The sequence below is a fragment of the Phaseolus vulgaris genome, chromosome 3, assembly GCF_000499845.2.
Source record: "Phaseolus vulgaris cultivar G19833 chromosome 3, P. vulgaris v2.0, whole genome shotgun sequence".
NCBI classification, from domain to species: Eukaryota; Viridiplantae; Streptophyta; class Magnoliopsida; order Fabales; family Fabaceae; genus Phaseolus; species Phaseolus vulgaris.
In genome coordinates, this window is record NC_023757.2 from 10,660,100 (window position 1) to 10,679,559 (window position 19,460).

Consider the following 19,460-nt stretch of genomic DNA (forward strand, 5'->3'; position numbering starts at 1 on the left):
GTTTTACTAACCAAATTTTTTATTATAAACAAATATTTATTTTATAATTTATGACTTATAAAAATTATTTTTTAAATTTACTTCTAATAATAAGTAATCAACTTAAAGGTTAAAAATCCAAGTAAATCATTCTTAAATTTCACGAATTACGAATAATAATGTTTGAAATCCAATCCACTTAAAATAACTATTAAAAACAAATATTGATAACCTTGTTAAGAAAAGAATAAGAATTCAAGTTGAATGTTTTCGTTTTGGTTAAAGTTATTCTACACACAAGGTATATAAATAAATATTGTGTTCACTCCTTCTTTGATCTTCGAGAATTTTTTTTATATATGGAAATTATAGTCATTTAGGGTAAACAATTTATATATCCTTTCCAAATGAGACAAGACTTTGGTTTTGATACATGGTCCTTTATCAAAACAAAACAAATTTTCACATGTTTCCGTGTCTAAATCATGTGACATTTTTCTTCTTATTTCATGTAGTTGTTATTCGTTAAAAGGATGCTATGTAAGACTTGAAATTTTCTTTAAGACAGACAAAAACTGTGAAGTTTATAAATAAATTATAGTAGTATTCTTAATTTTAATATATATATATATATATATATATATAATTTTCATCTCTTTAGAATTATTAGCAATTGGATGATAAGATAGTTCGAACAATTTTTTTGTATGAGAGTAAGTGTTTAGTTACTTAGTTTTTTTTTCTTAATCTTCGTCATGAAAATAATGCATATCTTCTTAAGCTTGTTTGGAATTTTGCTTATAGCAACAGGTCTTGGTCTTTTCTCTTAAAAGTCAGAGTTCTTAAATCAAAATACGAGTTTAGAATGATTTATAGATCCTCCTTTCTTTGGCTTGAAATTAAGTTGTTTTATTCTATTATACTTCTTAGATTGTTGGTATAGGTACTTTTATTAATTTATGGAATGGTAAATGATGTTCTACTACTTCTTTAGCAAATATTGCAAGGTTATCTGATGGTGCTAGCATTCTGGAACAGTCTCTCAGTTTTGGACAGGTTGTGATTGGAATATTCCCTTGTCTTTACAACAAATACCTCATTTTTTTTAATCATATTATGATTAGGGAGGAACAAAATATTCCTAATTGGATTCTAGATGAGTCTGGTTGTTTCACTATTAAATCGGCTAGGACTTCTTTCTTGGAACCAGGAGTTCCATGTGGTTGGGGTAAATTCATTTGGTCTTCATCTATTCCGCCTTCCAAATATCTAGTACTTTGGAAAGTTTTTCATGGGCGGTTTCCTACATATCAACATATTCAGAATAAAGGTTTGCATATATGTTCTATATGTACGCTTTGTCAAAAGCACAAGGAATCTATTAAACATTTTTTTTTATGTTCTAATGCTTTGTATATTTGGAGTTGGGTTCGATAGATTTTTCTTACTTCTCATTACTATAATAAGGATGATATTTTTTCTTTTATTAAGAGTGATGGTAGTCCTTTGGTTAAATTTGTTAAGCTTGTTGTGATAACTTTTTCTATTTGGATGATATGGCGTATGAGAAATTATGCAAGATTTTAGGATAAGATTGATGTTTCTAGGGCTATTTCGTTAATTAAAGATTTAACTTGTCTAGTCGGAAATTCCTCTAAAACTTCAATGAAGAATGATATGTTGACTTTCAGCGTGATTACGTTTTTTTGGTATTAATACTCGTACTGGTAAAGTTATTTGCCCACTTCCTATTAGATGAGAGTTCCCTTCACCGGACTGGGTTAAAATTAACACTAATGGGGCTCCTAGGGGATATCCTGGTCTTTCTACTTGTGGAGGTATTTTTCGTGGGAGTATAGGGAATTTTATTGGTGTTTTCTCTATGTTTCTTAAAGTTCGGACTGTTATGGTTGTTGAGTTTTATGGAGTTATACATGTTGTTGAGGAAGCTTAAAAGATGAGACTTACTAATTTATGGATTGAACGTGATTTTGCCTTGGTTTGTGCTGCGTTTACTGCTAGAAATAATTTTTCGTGGATGCTTCGTAATCGATGGAATACTTGTCTTAATTACTGTGGGAAAATCAGGTTTACGGTTACTCATGTTTTTCGTGAAGGGAATGCGTGTGCTGATAAGTTGGCTAATTTAGGATTTATTCATAGAGAATAATTTCATTAGTATAATAGGCTTCCATCTAGTCTGTTCTTAAAATTCTTTATGAATAGGTATAGTCTACCTCTCTATCGTTTTTGCTAACATATGAGTTTTGGGCTAGTCCCTCCATATTTTTTTTTTGTATTTTTTTGTATTTTTTTTAATAATACTTTTTTCATGTGATAGTAGATGATTGTTGTTACTTGAGGTGTCAGCCTAACTGAAATATCAAGTTGCATAATGATGCCTAACATGAAAATTTTCATACATAAAAAAAAAAATCTTTTTATTTATTTTGGAATTCTAATTATAGGGAGGTAATGACAATGTAGTCATTTAAAGTCTATTAACCCAATTAGTCTTTGTGGTGATTTGAATTTGTTAGTTAATAGTCATTACCTCTAAATAAGGAGAGTTAATTATAGTATTTATTTAAATTAGATATTGATTTAGATATTTGAAATATATTAATGTTGAATAAATGTATATGTTGGAGTATTGTAATGTACATAGTTTAAACACATTATATGGATTACTTTTGATATTTTTTAGATATTGGATATTGGAATGATGTGTTTATTGGTTTATATTGTTCAAATGTATACAATAATGACATGCATAGAGTGTTATATATCACTTGAGCTACATCTACCCCACTCCAACAAGAGTAGAGTGTATAACTCAACGATAACTTGTGATTTAAGTAAGAAAAATGTCCAAACAAGTTTCTTCCATTGGAATGTTCAATACTCAAATGAAGCTATGACTATTCAAACATTGAGGTGTGACAATTTTGCATGGTGGTTCAAAAACCTGTTGGACCAAGCAAACAAATATCCCCGTTTGACCTAGAATGTGATCATTTTTTTGAAGCCAATACTAAAAGCGTGTGTGCTATTAAGATAATTTTGAATTGCTTTGAGTTAGTCTCTGACCTTAAGGTTAACTTTATGAAGAATTTAACCTAATATAATTAAAATACTTCATATATATTTTTAATATATCAAAACTTGATTTAGGGTAAGTTTGTTTTTTGTAAAAAAAAAAAGTTTTAATTCTTCAAATTTATATATGATTTTCTTAAATAAAACAAAATTAAATCTTTGATATTATCTTTAAAATTAAAAATTTCACAACATTTTTATTGAGTTAATGTAATTTTAAACAATTTCTAAATTATTATATACATATTTTAATTTTTTTTTAAAATATTAATAATTATTTTAAAAGAAAAAATATTTCAACTAAAATTGTCAATTGAAATGACAACTTAGTTCAAATAAAATACACTGAATTCGTCAACCCAAAGTACGACCTATTTATATTTTTTTATTTGAATTGAAATTGCTTACACAATTAACGATTGTCATTAAAAAAAATTAATTAACATATTAGTGGGTTTAACGTATATATGATTGGCGACTTCAATTCAAATTTAGGTATTTCATAGTCATGGTATATGACTTTGATCACAAATTCTTTGTTTTTGTATTTTTTTTTCTATATTTGTCCATTTTTTTATATTGCTGAACGAATTACACTTTATTTTTTTATTTTTCAAATAAAAATTATGTTGTAAACAAATTTTTTTTTTTAAAAAAAATCATTTAAATAAATGATTGACGCTTGATTTACTCATACTTTTACATAAGTCTAACGTAGTATATATTTCCATTAAGTTTGCTTTTGTTTTCAAATTATTTAAAAAAAAAACTCATTTAAATAAATGATTGACGCTTGATTTACTCATACTTTACATAAGTCTAACATAAATGTATAATTTCCATTAAGTTTGTTTTCTTTTTTACATTGACTTTGGATCACTTAATTTTAGGTTTACCTTTTAGGTTGGATAAGATAATAATTTGTACTTGCACTTATTGAGTAGATTAACTAGATGTTTACTCGACTCATTGTAAATATTTTTTTATGATTGTTTTATAATTATAGTATGATTGTCATTTTTGTGTAGGGATGACAATGCGGGTCAGCCTATTTTGTATTTGACCTGCAAAATATGGATTGGTTGACCCATCTCACATGCAAAATGCGGGTTGATTTTATTGGTTTACGGGCTTGCAAGCTAACTCGCATAATAAATATTTTTTAAATTAATGAAAAATAAATATTTGAATATAAATTTTGAAAAAAATAGTTTTTGTTTATTAAGTTAATTTTATTTCTTATTTAGATGAATTAGGTAAATGGCCTCACAATATTTATCTCAAAATATTATTCTCATGACAAATGCATAATAAGATGTTCTGATTTTCAATGAAATTTGAATTTCAATCGTAGGAATAAATTGACTAATAAAATATTTAATTATATATACACTTTTTTTTAAGGTAACACATGTAGACAAATTATTACTATTCTAATTTGAAAAATAATATATAATAATAATACTATATTTAAATTTTATTATAAAAAAGACTAAGGTTTGACTATTAGATTTAAATAAATACTGAAACCTTTCAATCTATGCATTTTAGAAAGACAAAAAAACATTTAAATATTAAAAATTATTATCGAATTTCGTGAAGGAGTTATGAATTAAAGATTTAAGATAGTTTCTTCATGCACCTTCATGCCTTTCTTCTTGCACCCTATACTTAAAAAAAAAACACTAAAATTACCATTTGACATTTTTCATTGCATGCTTTTCTTTAATTCCAGAATGTGGAATTCAGAAACTTCTCGGGTTATAGAATTTGAAAGTTAAAATTTATGTTTCGGTTGTACAATTCAGAATACAAATTTGTATTTTAGATTATATAATTTGGAGTTGATAATATTAGAATTATTAAGAAAATAAGTCTACAAGAAAAATTATGGGATCCAGAAAATTTTAAAATATACGGGTTATGTAGGAAAGGCCTAAGCGGACCTTCGAGTTGAAATAAATAACTCATCCTTCATTTTTTTAGCAGTCTGTGTGTCGGCCGGACCCGCTTTGTCATTCCTATTTTTATGTAGTCTCCTCTCCTATCACAAAGTTGAATTTAATTAGTAAGTTTATTAATAATTACTTTATTTTTCTTAATATGATTTTCTATTAAATATTACAAATTAACTTTAATAAAAAAAAATTATCTACCGTTCTACTTTTGGTTACTTGTTTTATACATATTTCCAAATTTGCAGCTCTAAAAACGAGAAAATAGAAACAATTTTTTTTCGTACTTTTGGTTTAAAGTTGATGGTATTTTCATAATAAATAAATAAAGTACATTTTAAAATTTTGTCTAGTGAACAATTAATAGGTCTTGATGTCTCATTTATAACTCTTTTGAAAAGAAAAGATCGAATGGCATATTCTTTCTTTTCGTTTACAAAACTTGTAGTCCAAAATAAGTTTTAAAATCCGTGTCGGTATAAGTTTCGAAAATGAAAAATGAAAATCGTTTCAAAGTAGCCTTATTTCAAGACTCATACACACTTTGCAAAGACCCAATTAATATTCAGGCAAATTCTTCCTCAACCTCCATGCGTTTGTTCATGCAATTTCATGAATTTTTTCTGCACTACCATATTTTGAAAAATATTAAATTACCCTTAAAATTAATTTTATGAAAATATTACATTTTAAAATACAAAATTTACATTTTAAATTATACAATTTAAAATACATTTTTTTACATTTTTGAGTCTACAGTATAAAATGAAAATTTTACATTTCAAATTACACAATTATAAAAACAAAATTTATATTTCAGATTTTAAAATTTAGAATACAAAATTTACATTCTGGACTATATAATTTAAAATACAAATTTTATATTTTTATTGTGTAATCTAAATTTAAAAAGTTATCTAAAATCTATATTCTAGAACTAAACTAAAACGTCAATAGAATATGATATAATTTTGGTCTTCAGGGGAAGGGGAAAATATGGAGGTGCAGAGAGAAATTTTCAAATGATAGGAGAGCAGTTACAAGTCTTGGACAAGTTGGGTTTGTTGGATTGATAAGAGACAAATTGGGGCCTTTTTAAATATGTTTTTTCAACAGTGTAGCATTTCAAATATAATCCATGCCAAAGTTTAGGCTTCTTCTTCCTACACCCTTACATTTTTCTTCCTGCACCCCCAAAAGTTTCTAAATCCCGAGACTGATCTTGACCTTTTATTTGAAAAAAGGGCACCGTGTTTACCAGAAATTGGGATCTGGGAGTATACTACGGATTCGTTAATCCAGAATTGAATCATTTTTTTTTCCGGATGAGGGGGTGTTTCAGAAGCAATTTTTGCATAAATTATTGATTTTCGAATTGCTGAATCCTAAAGCCTAATTCTGTTATGAATTGGTGGATTTAGAATTTTTTTTTAATTATGGATTTCTAAATCCATAATGTATATTTCTGTTACGGATTGGTGGATCCGTAATGTTTTTCTGAATGATGAATTTTTGAATGTGAAATGCATATTTTGAATTACGGACTAATGGATCCAAAATTTTACCGGAAGTGCCAATCCAAAACTTTTCCGGATTCCATAATCCATTATGCAAAAAAAATAAATACATTTCAAGTGCATTTTAGGGTTTTTAAAAAATAATAGAGACAATTTGGTCTTTGCATAACAACATTGTGGGGTGCAGGAAAAAAAATGTAGGGGTGCAGGAAGAAACTGCCCAAAGTTTATTTGTGTTTTAATTTTTAAAATTTTCACTATATTTTTAATTTGTTTCCTATCATAAAATATCAACTTTATATTTATCTTCTTTCTTTTCATTTCTACCAAAAAACTGAGTTATTTTCCCAGCTAAGCTATAATCTCCCAATATTAATAGCATCTCGCATGAAAATGTAGAAGAGAGCAGATGCACTTATTCTTTACAAACACTAAAACGAAGTAACATGTTTTGAAAAAACAAAATCATTGTTAATGCTGATTTGTTTACCAATAATCTTTACAAGAGCATTCGCCGTGCTTAAAATGATGAAACCTGTTTCTGTCTCTGACAATAATTTCCCTGTTAAAATTTTTGGATATCATCTTTGCTACATTATGGCAATCCCAGCAAATCCTCAGGTTCATAACAACCCTAATGGGAACACCCTTCAAACTAATTAACCCAAAAGCAATGGCTATCTTCTCGCTATGTTTACTCAAAGCATCCTCCTTCTCCTCTTCTTCTATATCAAAAAGCACAGGGTTAGTGTTAGCCACATACCCTGTTAGTCTTAAACACCTAGAGATTTCTTCCAGCTTCAATTCAATCTCACTATATCTTGGATGAGACTTGTCTCCAACAATGAACTCATGAACTTCACCATCAACTTCTATGACACTACAACCAGGGAGCTTCCTCACACCCTTAGCCTTCATGGTCTGCCTCAAACTACTCACCCTTTCCCAATTCTTATGCTCAGCATATATATTTGACAAAAGGACATAAGCACCATCGTTTTTGTCTTCTAGTTCCACTATCTTTTTCAATGCAAGCTCACCCAGTTCCTTGTTTTTACACACTCTACAAGCATGAAGCAAAGCACTCCAAGCACCAACATGAGGCTTCATAGGCATGCTATTGATGAACTTCAAAGCTTCGTCGACACGCCCTGCTCTACCATACATATCAACCATTAGGCCATAATGCTCAAGCTGGGGGTCAATTCCAAAAACACTCCTCATTGTGTCAAAATGCTTTCGACCTTCCTCCACCAACCCAACCACACTGCACCCTTTCAAGACAGAAATGAAGGTAACTCCATTCGGCTGAACTCCCTCTCGTTTCATAGTATAAAAAAGATCTACACTCTCCTCCCCAAGACCATTCATGGCCAACCCACCTATTGCACTACTCCAAGTGTAAACATTCCTCTCCTTCATTCCCCAAAAAACCTCCATTGCCTTATCAATGTTCCCACATTTTGCATACATGTCAACAAGTGCAGTTCCCAGTGTCACTGTCATCCCAACCTTATACCTCTCCACATATGCATGCACCCATCTTCCCTGATCCAATGCACCCAAATGGGTACACGCAAGCAAAACCAAAACCATGGACACCTCATTAAGTTTCACACCCTCCAATTGCATCGAACGAAACATATCCAACGCCTCTCTGGGCCTTCCACTCTGCGCATACCCCGCAATCATCGCATTCCACGCAACATAATCTCTCTCAGGCATTTCCTCAAACAACTTTCTTGCAAAGTCAACGTCACCACACTTGGCACAAGCATGCAACATGGCGGTTTGAGAAACCAAGTCCGGGTCAACAACCCCTTCAAACACAGCGTAACACGAACTGAGGCAACCCAGTTCAGCGTACATGAAAACCAACCCGGTTTGCACATGTGGGTCGTGCTCAAAGCCGTGCTTTATGACTGCACCGTGAACGCACAAGCCTGTGACGTGCACGTGGAGTTGAGCGCACGTGCGAACCAGGAAGGTGAATGTGTAGTTGTCAGGGGAGAGGGTATTAGAGTGAAGAATGTTGGTGTAAAAATGGAAGCTTTTGGAAGGAGTGGAGCTTTTGGAGAAGGCTCTGATCATGGAGTTGAGAGTGAAGAGTGTAGGGTGGGTTTGTTGGGAATGGAGGATCTTGTTGGCATATTGAAGAAGATTGGTTGTTTTGTGAAGGGCTATGGTGGCAACGAATTGGCCATGGAAGTGGGGATTATTGAGGGTACCCTTAACCACCAACTGAGCGTGTATTTGCTTCACCTCTTTCAATGTGGTGCATGAATTTACCACTGAAATCGTTGGGTGCTTTGCGATCCTTTTCAAACACTTCATCTTCCTTTCCTTTGCTGCATCAACTGCAAAATAGTCACACTCCAATAACCCTTTTTTATTTAATCTAAATATTGCCGGTTTTTTATTAATGGGTAAATGATACACATTTTTAAGACATATATAATATTTTTTTTTTTTATATTTCTACCCTTATCACATCTCATATTTATTTTTCTGTCTAAATTTAATTTAGTCTTTTCTCTTAAATTTAATTGTGGTTTAGATGAACATTTAGGTGTCAATAAATTTCTTTCATTATTAATTACTATTGGTATCATGTATTGTTTTTATTTATGGGTTAATAATATATTTTTTTGTGGTTTAGGAGGGTTTGCTCAATAAGCTGAACTATAATATTTTCACATTATTTTTTTAATATAAAAACTTTATGTTATATATTATTATGCAATTTAACATTTCAGTTAGGCTGACACGTAAAGTAACAACAATCATTTGTCCATAAGAGTTTTGTGCCACCATTGCATGGCATAGTCCATGAACTCTAAAGAAGCTAGCCTAACCCTTTGGTCTTCTAGGACCTCATGTACATGAAAAAATTGGTTAACTTTGGCCTCCCCTCACCACTAAAGTTAAGTAATTTTACATAAGGCAAATAAGGCTTAGCCACATTTTGGCGCCTTTCTTCATAGTGTCCATAAGAACTTTGAGAAGTCCTTGAAGCATGCTTATGATGATGATGATGTCTTCTCTCACGGTATTGGTGAGTATCTTCATGGTTCATCTCCAATCTTTGGAGTCTTGCCTCCATTTGACGTATCACCTAATCCTTTTGTGCAATTGTTTGTTTAACATCCTTTAATTCACCAATTAGGTATGTTTTTTTAGGTGAATGATGCTTAGAGGATTCTCCACTAGAAAAATTAGCCATGATATCAAAGAAACACCAACACAGGGAGCAAACAATTAAAGAAAATTTGTTAGAAGAAAAACAATGCTTGCTGGAAAATAAAAGAGCACTCAAACCACTCCAAGAAAATATATTCTGCCCTTAACCAAGTCTCCTTGTGGATTGGATGAGTTTCAAGTAAAAAATACCAAAGCAAACTACACTCACTCAAAGAGAAAATCACCACAAAACTTTAGGAAACAAGAAAAGACAAACAAGAAAAGGTGTAAACAAGAAATAGCTAAACCAAAATAGAATAAAAGATATGACAAAACTTGGAGAAGAATATGAAATGAAAAAGAAAAGCAAAAAAAATAAGGCACTCAATGAAAAGCTAGCACACAAAGGAATCCTAAAGAATAGTACTAGAATAGATGAAGGAAACCAAAAAAACAGTGCTACTGGTTTTTGAATAAAATGTGCGTGACTTTAAAGATTTAACTGGAACTGGATAAAGCAAACTGAAATTTCAAATTTAAACTACTGGAAATTCAAGATGTTATCTAAAAATAGGCACTGAAATCACACAAAAATAATTCGCCAATTAATTGTGATAAATTTTTTAAAATCATTGCCACTCACTGTTTTTCCAGAGTCATAATTTTGCATTATGTACGTATTTGATTTATCATTTTTTTGTACTTTGAATTTTGATACACTTCCTTTTTTGACTCTTTTATAACACTTCAAAATACTACAATCCAGATTTTCAAAAATTTTCTCCAACAAAATTAATTTTCATAAGCAATTTCAATCAGCACAAAAAAACTGGAAAACAGAGAAACCTATGCTGAAAAAAAAAAAGAATTAAGAAACTTCAAAGACACAGAAAAATTGATGTATAAGAACTTGTATAGATCTAATACACAAGCATGAAATCAAAACTAAAAATAAAATGCATCAAAGGATCAAAAAACTGAATCACAAAACTGAACTCAAATAAAATCAATCAACCAAAATTAGCAATAAAAGTACTACAAGGAATTGATGACATTATAGGAAAAAACATTACTAGACAAAACATGTATGGATTCAAAAATTAAAATGACACAAACACAAGGAATTTGTACCAATTAAAATAGCAAGAAAGACTCAAGATAAAGCAAAAACAGAATCAACTAACACACAAAAAGAATTAAAGTGTCAATCAACTCAAAAATATTTTTGCACACAACCATAGCTCTAGATACCACATGATGTGAGTTGAATCAAGCATAGACACATTAGGAACACAATAAGGAGGCTCAAGGACAGTTCAATGGAGGACATTGCCTTCCAAATGAAGAGCCAAACTCATAAGAATCATGAGTGTCATATCCTTATACACAAATATAGGGCGGAAATGGAAAGGAAAGCAAGATCAACACATGAACACAAGTAGAAACACAATATAGAACAATTAAACCGATTAAAAACAACAACTAACACATATGAACCGATTGAAAGAAGAATTAAGTGCTGGAAATAAAAGGAAACACAAAAGAAGCAAGAACAATCGGTGGAAAATGAAGAACAACTCAAAAGGAACAAAAACAACCGATTGGAATTGCTAAAACATGATTCTAAATGGAAATGGAGATGGAAGGAAGAAGGAACTTAATTGGATGAAGACTTAAAGGAGATGGACACGCCACTTGGAGATGATGATCCAAGATGAGTGCTAGTTGTCGCCACTTGAAGCCCTCCAAAGCTCACAAGACAAGACTTAGTCAAGGAGATCAAATCTCTCAATTTTCTCTCAATTTGAGTAGAGTTTCCTTTCTTCAATTTCTAAATTCTGAATTTACAAGAGCATGGCCTCTCTATTTATAGTAGAAGAGGGCTGAAAATGAAAAGGCACAATTAAAAAACTAGACTATTCAAAATTGGAGCCAAAACAAGTCACATGAGAAGTGTGACTTGTTTTCCTACTTTGGCACCTCCTAAAACTATATCTACACCTACTCTTTTATGTCACATGGAAGGTGTGACTTTGTTTTGTACATTAGCACCCCTTATTTAATATCTACACCTTCCCTTAAAGTTCTACTAAAAACTACACAAAAGTATTTACACAAAGAGACATCCAATGATGCTCATTTCTTAAAGCCTTGGCCTTGCTCTCATGGGTTGGGCTTGGGCTTCTTGGGCTTGGGCCTCATCTTTTGAAAAGACTAATAAGAAGAACTCAAGATCTTTTGGCCCTTGTCCATTCCTCTTATTAATGAGGTCTTTATTTGCTTGTTGAGATGACCCTTCAAGTGTAGCATCCTTGGTTATCTTCATGTATTTTTGATTCTCATCAACTGAACTATAATATTTTTATATTTTTTTTTAATATAAAAAATTTATGTTAGATATTATTATGCAACTTAACATTTCAGTTAGGCTGATACCTCAAGTAACAACAATCATCTGCCATCACATGAAAAAATTATTATTAAAAAAAAGACAATACCAAAAAATATGGGGGGACTAGACCAAAAGTAATATGTTAACAAAAACGATACATAGGTAGATTATACATATTCATAAAGAATTCTAAGATCAGACTAGATGGAAACCTATTATACCAATGAAATGATTATCTATGAATAAATCCTAAATTAGCCAACTTATCAGCACACACATTCCCTTCACGAAAAATATGAGTAATCCTAAACCTGATTTTCTCGCAGTAATTAAGACAAGTATTCCATCGATTACGAACAACCATAGAACATTAGTCCTAGCAGTAAACGCAACACAAACCATAGCAGAATCACATTCAAGCCATACATTAGTATAGCATGTATAACTCCATAAAACTCAGCAACTATAACAGTCTAAACTTCAAGAAACGCAGAGAAAGCACCAATAAATTTTCTCATACTCCCATGGAAAATACCTTCACAAGTAGCAAGACGGGGATATCCCTTAATAATCCCATCAATGTTAACTCAGCTTGGTGAAAGGAACTCCCATATAATATTTTTATATTGTCCGTAAAGTAATAAATTGGTTGTTTTAACCAAAAATGTCATTTTAAAAAAATAGTTTATACACTAAACAACTTATCCCAAAATAAATTCTTATTTTAAAACCTCAGCAAAATAATAGAGTTTTTTAACCTTCGTTAAATTTCAAAGGTTTATTCTAAAACTTCAGCAAAATAACAGAAGTTTTTTAACCTTCGTTAAATTTCAAAGATTTATTTTAAAATCTTAGCAAAATAACAGAAGTTTTTTTAACTTTCGTTAAATTCCAAATCTAAAATCTAGGCAAAATAACAGAGGTTTTTTTAACCTTAATTAAATTTCAAAGATTTCTTGTAAAACCTCAATAAAACACTCTAGATTTTTCAAACTTTAATAAATAAATGTAATTAAATCTATTTATAAATAAATAATTAAAAACTACATAGTTTTAATATATTTTATAACTAAATTTTATAAAATTTTGAAAGTGTAACTTTACCGTAGAAATAAGTTTTCTAAAGTTTCAAAAATTTATTTTAAAAACTCAGCAAAATAAACTTGGATAATAAATATATCAAAAACTAATCTTGGATAATAAGTATTTCAACAGTATTTGCATATTTTTTATGATTAGTGGTAGTTGGTTTATATAATTCTTAGTTTTTTATGTTACGAGCTCATACTTCAAAAAGCTTAACTTATTTTGTTTTAGCTTTTGATGTACGTATATTTAATGTGTAACTTTATTTTTAGTTATAATTGTCAATATTTAATTCTCATAATTTTGAAATATTTTAAATTAAGACCTTTATTTTAAAATGCATCTAATAACTAATTCACTGTGAAAGTGAGAAGTGATAAAGTTAATTTCTCCCAACAATATGTTCTTGCAATTTTTAGTCAAAAAACACACATGACTTTGAAGCCCACATCTGATAGATAATGCATTTATTTAGGATATATAAAGTAATGATAAACATCTGTTGTTGTCGAGTTAGGTAATAGTGGCTTGTGACCTAAGTTAGGGGGCAGTAAGGTGATGGAAGAAACAATATTGGAGTAAGAAGAAGATAATGTCTTATTTAGTGTTTATTCTCCTTAGATATAATAGACATAAGTGTGGCTGAATTGTGATTCCTTGTTATGACTGTCGTCGGCCATTGAGCTTGTGTCGGAGAGCAATGTGTCTATGGTGGAAGAGAGAAGCCAGGAGGATTGTTAGAGATGGTGGAAAATGAGGTTGAAGGTTATTTCAAAATGACAAGTCATTTTACGAAAATTTTGAAACTCATGGTATTTTACGGAGGATCTTAAACCCACGATATTTTACGGAGGTTTTGAAACCCAGGGTATTTAACGAAGGTTTTGAAACCCATGGTATTTTGCGGAGGTTTTGAAACCCATGGTATTTTACGGAGGTTCTTAAACCCATGGTATTTAACAGGGGTTTTGAAAGGCTTTTCCTTGGATGGTTTACAAGGTTTATAAGGTAATTTACAAGGTTTAAAAAAAATCCCAGAGAACACGTTCTCCAGGGATGGTTTAACAGGGGAAACTGCAACTCTGAGTAAATGACTTAATAAAATTTGTAACTCTAAATAATATAAAAATAAATCCGTTAAAACCATTTTTTTTTATAGTGATATGATGTATTTGGTGCAGGTCATGGATGCAACAATATTTTCACTGGACTTGGTAGTTTGTATATCCTTTTCCCCTTTTAATAATATTTGTAAATCCTTTCCTTTTTTAATAAAATTTAGTGGAACTCAACTGCAATTTTTTAAAATAAGATGCCTACTCAGGACTAATCACTGACTACTGAGTACTAATCACCGAGTTTCGGATAATGCTAGTGATACTAGGGAACCTTGTGTTAGCTTAGTTTGCACTATAACTATCTTATTTATTTGCAAGTAAAATGGTATATTTTATATCTTTAATCATAGTATTCTTACCCTTCTGGTACAACAGTGTTAAAAACCCTAATATTTGATAAAATGTATGACCAAGATAAATACAATTCCTAATAAAGTGTAGTAGCGGGGAGAGTCCTCCTCACACTCTTCCAACAATCCTATAAGGCTTCAAAGGGAAGTTTTTTAGGGTGTGGTGCACCGAACACGACCCCATCCTACTGGATGGGTTTCCCCTGTACTGGGTAAGGCAGTTGAAGCTCAAAAAGCCCAAGACCCTTGAGGAATTGGCCCCTCCCGATCGTGAACTGTTCCAGGTCCTTGCAAGCCTAGGGGCATGCCCAACTGATCAAGCACGAGTTCAGCTCTTCGGGCCTCAAGGGCTATATTGGTTTGTTTCTACTTCTTTCTTCACTTCACTGTGCATATCTGTTATCAACCTTTTATGCTTGTATATTCTGTTTCTTCATGCTTATGCATTTACTGGCCTACTATTATGGCTCTTGTATTCTCTGGTTGATGACTATATATTGCTATCTTCTCATGTCTTCTTATCTTGGTGTAGGTATGGTACTGAACGAGGAGAAAAGGTCTAGATTGGCTGATGCGCTTGCTCACTGTCAAGGGGCACTCGGTGGTGCGGGTGCCTCAACCCGTTTGTTCCCATTGTCGCAGTTCCTCTTGTCACTGCCCAGGCCTCGCCCACTCCAACCCCCCTTGAGAAGGATAAAGGGGTGGTGGCAATCGAATCTGATGATGACGAGGACACTGGGAAGGCATCGTCTTCAAGAGGCGAAGGGTGATTGCGGCAACGACTTCACACTCTGCCACCAACAGCCGTCCTGCCTCGTTTAGGGATCACCACCAGTGCCTCCTCCCTCCGCAGACTTCTTGTGCTTGAGGGTGGTGGGGAAAGCGCACCTGGGGGTGACCAAGTGCCACCCGCTCCTGAGCTTCCCGTTGTTCTCCAATACGCCCTCAAAAGCTTCCAAGAGAAAGGGGCAGCAGAGGCTTTAAACAGGGACATGCTAAGGGAACGCATGGGCCACGACCTTGGCAAGTTCCTCGTCCACTCAAGCGTCCTTGTGAGCCAAATTGAGGTGAGAGGAAAAGAGGAACTTGCCCTGTTGGAGGCGAAGATGAAAGAGGAGCTGGATCTGGCGGAGAAGAGGATGCAGGAGGAGCTTGCCCAGCAGGCTCGGGTCTTTGCATTCGTGAAACCGCCCTGACCCAAGAGTTAAGCAGCCTGCGCCAATTAGAAAAAGATACCTAGAGGCAACTCTTCGACAAGGGTCAAGAGGCTGCCCAGATGGAGGCAAAGATCCTGCCCCTTCACACCAGGGTGATCGAGTTGGAGGAACAAGCGGAGGAAGCTAAGGCTAAGATGGCTAAGCTTGAAGAGAGGGTCACCCACCAAGAAGTGCAACTTGGTCGGGTGGAGGGTGAACTTGCCTAACAGGCTGAGACCTTCAAGAAGAAAAAGGTGGAGCTAATCGAAGACGTCGCTGGCGCCTATGCAGTAGGGTTCGAGGATGCCCTTGCTCAGGTTGCCTGCGTGCATTCTAAGATGGACACCTTACCCTTCGCGACGTCAAACCGGGTTGAAGATGGGCAGCTTGTGCCTAGGGCCCTCCTTCTTAACTTGTATTTGGCTTGTTGATGAACAATTTATTTTCATATTTATGAACGCTTGCCTTTAACTGCCGTCTTGATCTTGGCCTGTTAACTGCTATGTCTTTATCTTACTTTAGTTTGCCTCTTCGTCTTGATCACTAACTGTCGTGCCTTGCACTAACCTCTGCTAACAACGCTTCTAACGATGATTCATACTCTAGGTAGCACCCCTATCCACCCCCGCTCTACCTTACCCTCTTCATTAGGGCTTAAGGCAGCGGTGGTGTGCACACGAACCTTTAACTGACCTCACCTCCGTAAAGCAAAGGAGACAGGACTCTTTCTAGTCACTCTTCAAAACTGCTTCATAAGATAGGGGGGGGGGGAGAGAGACCCACTGACTTACTTGCTCCTACTTCACTGAGCAAGTAGATTTTTTGCTGATGATGCTGGTGAACCGTGTTGTCCTCACCTTGGCATTCTCGCTCAAGATGGAGGCGCACTCTGCACTATCCCGCTTCGAGTCTTCTAGTCCAAGGAGAAGTCCGTGTCTGTCCCCTATTTGTCCACAATGGGTTTGGGGAGAGTTCACCCTCTAGATCACATTGTCTCCATTACGACGCTCTCACTCAAGACAGGGAGGCATTCTCTGCGAACCGTCCTACCCAGTCTCGAGACTACTAGCCCAAGGAGAAACTCATAACTGACCTCGTCCTTGTTGTATAAAGTTAAGGGAGGATTTAACTGGCGAACCTTACTTCTTTCCCCTGGTGTTCTCACTCAAAGGGGTAGAAAGGCGTTCTCTATGAGCCATCTTGCCCACCCTTGGGATCTCTGACCCATGGGGAAGATTTTGAACTGACCTCGTCCTTGCTGTACAAAGTCAAGGGAGGATTTAACTGTGAACTACGTTGTTCAGCCTTGGCGTTCTCACTCGAGGGGGAGGTGTTCTCTGTGAACCTTCCTTTCCCGCTCTCGAGACTTCTAACCTAAGTGAATGGTTCGTATCTGACTTCATTTTCGCTCAAAGGCGAAAGAGGATTTTACTGGCGAACCCTATCGTTCAGCTTTGGCGTTCTCACTCGAAGGGGGGGGGGGTGTTCTCTGCGAACTTAACTTCCCCGCTCTCGAGACTTCTAACGACAAGTGAACGGTTCGTAACTGCATTGTACAAAATATTTGAGAATATACTTCAATCGAAATTTATTGGGTGACCTCATTAAAAAACCCTTGGAAGGGAAAAAGAGTGTCCTCTAAAAACTATGTACAATGCTAAAGTTCAATTGAAGTAAAACTTGAGGTTGGTCACATTCCATGTACGAGGAATCGCGCCTCCTTCCAACGTCTCAAGCTTGTATGCTCCATTTCCAAGGGCCTATGTCACTCTGAAAGGACCAGTCCACTTGGGGGACAACTTGTTCTCTAGCTGATACGGGTGGGCCTTTCGCATCACCAGGTTAGCGACCCAAAACTGACGAGGTCTCAGCTTGGTGCTGTACTTGTACTCCACCCTTCTCTTTAAGGCTTCAGCTTTGATTCTTGCTTCCTCCTTTACTTCATCCAGTAGATCTAGGTTCACCTTTCTCTCTTCGTTGGATTCTTCAGCCACGAAGTTCTGGAAGCGTGGCGAGTTCTCTTGGATCTCTACGAGGATCATCGCGTCCGACCCATACACCAAGCTGAAGGGTGTTTCTCTGGTGGTGGATAGGGGGAGTGGTGTGGTAAGCCCACACGATTCTAGGGACCTCCTCTGCCAAAGTCCTTTTGGCCTTCTCGAGCATTCTCTTCAGACCTCTGAGCATGACTCGATTGACAAACTCGACTTGCCCATTCGTTTGGGGGTGCTCGACTGATGCGAACACCTGCTTTATTCCAACTTTTGAGAACAGCTTGCCCAACTGTTGGCTTGCGAACTGGGTGCCATTATTAGACACCAAACGCTTCGGTACCCCAAAGCGATAGACTATGTTCTTCCACACGCAATGTCGAATCTTGTGGGCCATGATCTGCGCCACTAGCTCAGCCTCTATCCACTTCGTGAAGTACTCTATGGCGACCATGAGGTACTTCATCTGTCGTATCGCCAAAGGAAAGGGTCCCAGGATATTGATTCCCCAGGTATGAAATGGCCAGGGGCTGTAAATCGACCTGAGCTCTTCTGGTGGCGCCTTGTGCCAGTCAACATGTTGTTGACATTGCTTACACTGTTGTGCGTACCTCCTGCAGTCTTCCCTTATGGTTGGTCAATAGTATCCTGCGGGAATGGTCTTCGATGCTAGAGATCAACCACCAATATGACTCCCTCATATCCCTTCGTGGAGCTCTGCCATTATTCGTGCGCATTGGTCGCCACTCACACATACCAAGATTAGGTGGGTGAACCCGTGTCTGAATAACTCTCAGTCGATGAGGGTGTATTTGACCGAATTTTTCTTTATTTTTCTGGCCTTTATGGGTTCTAGTGAAAGTATCCCATCAGCCAGGTAGCGCTTATAGGGCGTCATCCAGGTTTCTCCTCCTTCGACCAGGCATACCTGCAATGATTCTTTCCCAAGACCTGAATATGTGCTTATCTTGGGTATTTTCAGTGTCTCCAGGGTCAGTGACCGATGACTCCTCTTCCCTCCTCTCGACGTGCTGACCTGATGGACCCCCACCAAATTATCTGTAGTAAAGGTTCGAGGTGTTTTCAGGGTTTCTTGTATGACGGTACTCTGTCTGCCCCCCTTGCCTGAACTGGTGAGCTTAGCTAGCAAGTCAGCTCGGGCATTCTGCTTCCTAGGGACATGTACAAACTCGAACACCGCAAACGACCCCTTCAGAACTTGGACATAAACTAGGTATGCGGCCATCTGAGGGTCTTTGGCATGGTATTCTCCCGTCACCTGACCTGTGACTAGTAGGGAATCACTCTTTACCAACAAACTATGCGCACCCATATCCTTGGCTAATAGCATGCCAGCGATCAGGGCTTCGTACTCTGCTTGGTTGTTGCTGGCCTTGAAGGCGAACCATAGGGCCTGCTCGAGCAATAGCCCGTTCGATCCCTCCAAGATGACGCCAGCTCCACTGCCTTGCTGGTTAGAGCACCCATCTACAAAGAGCACCCATCGAAAGTTGGCTTCCCCTTGGTGTGCATCTACCGAGGAGAGCTCTACCACGAAGTCTGCGTAAACTTGGCCTTTGATAGGGCCTCTGGGCTC

General features: G+C 35.3%; 1 protein-coding gene across 1 annotated transcript; it reads right to left on the reverse strand.

The window, feature by feature from the left end:
* Positions 1 to 7,000: 7,000 nt before the first annotated feature.
* On the reverse strand, positions 7,001 to 8,903 carry LOC137806621 (putative pentatricopeptide repeat-containing protein At5g40405). The gene has a single exon (XM_068606833.1). It carries the CDS (start codon positions 8,882 to 8,884, stop codon positions 7,037 to 7,039), a length of 1,848 nt encoding a protein of 615 aa, XP_068462934.1. The 5' UTR covers positions 8,885 to 8,903; the 3' UTR covers positions 7,001 to 7,036.
* Between the last annotated feature and the right edge of the window lie 10,557 nt (positions 8,904 to 19,460).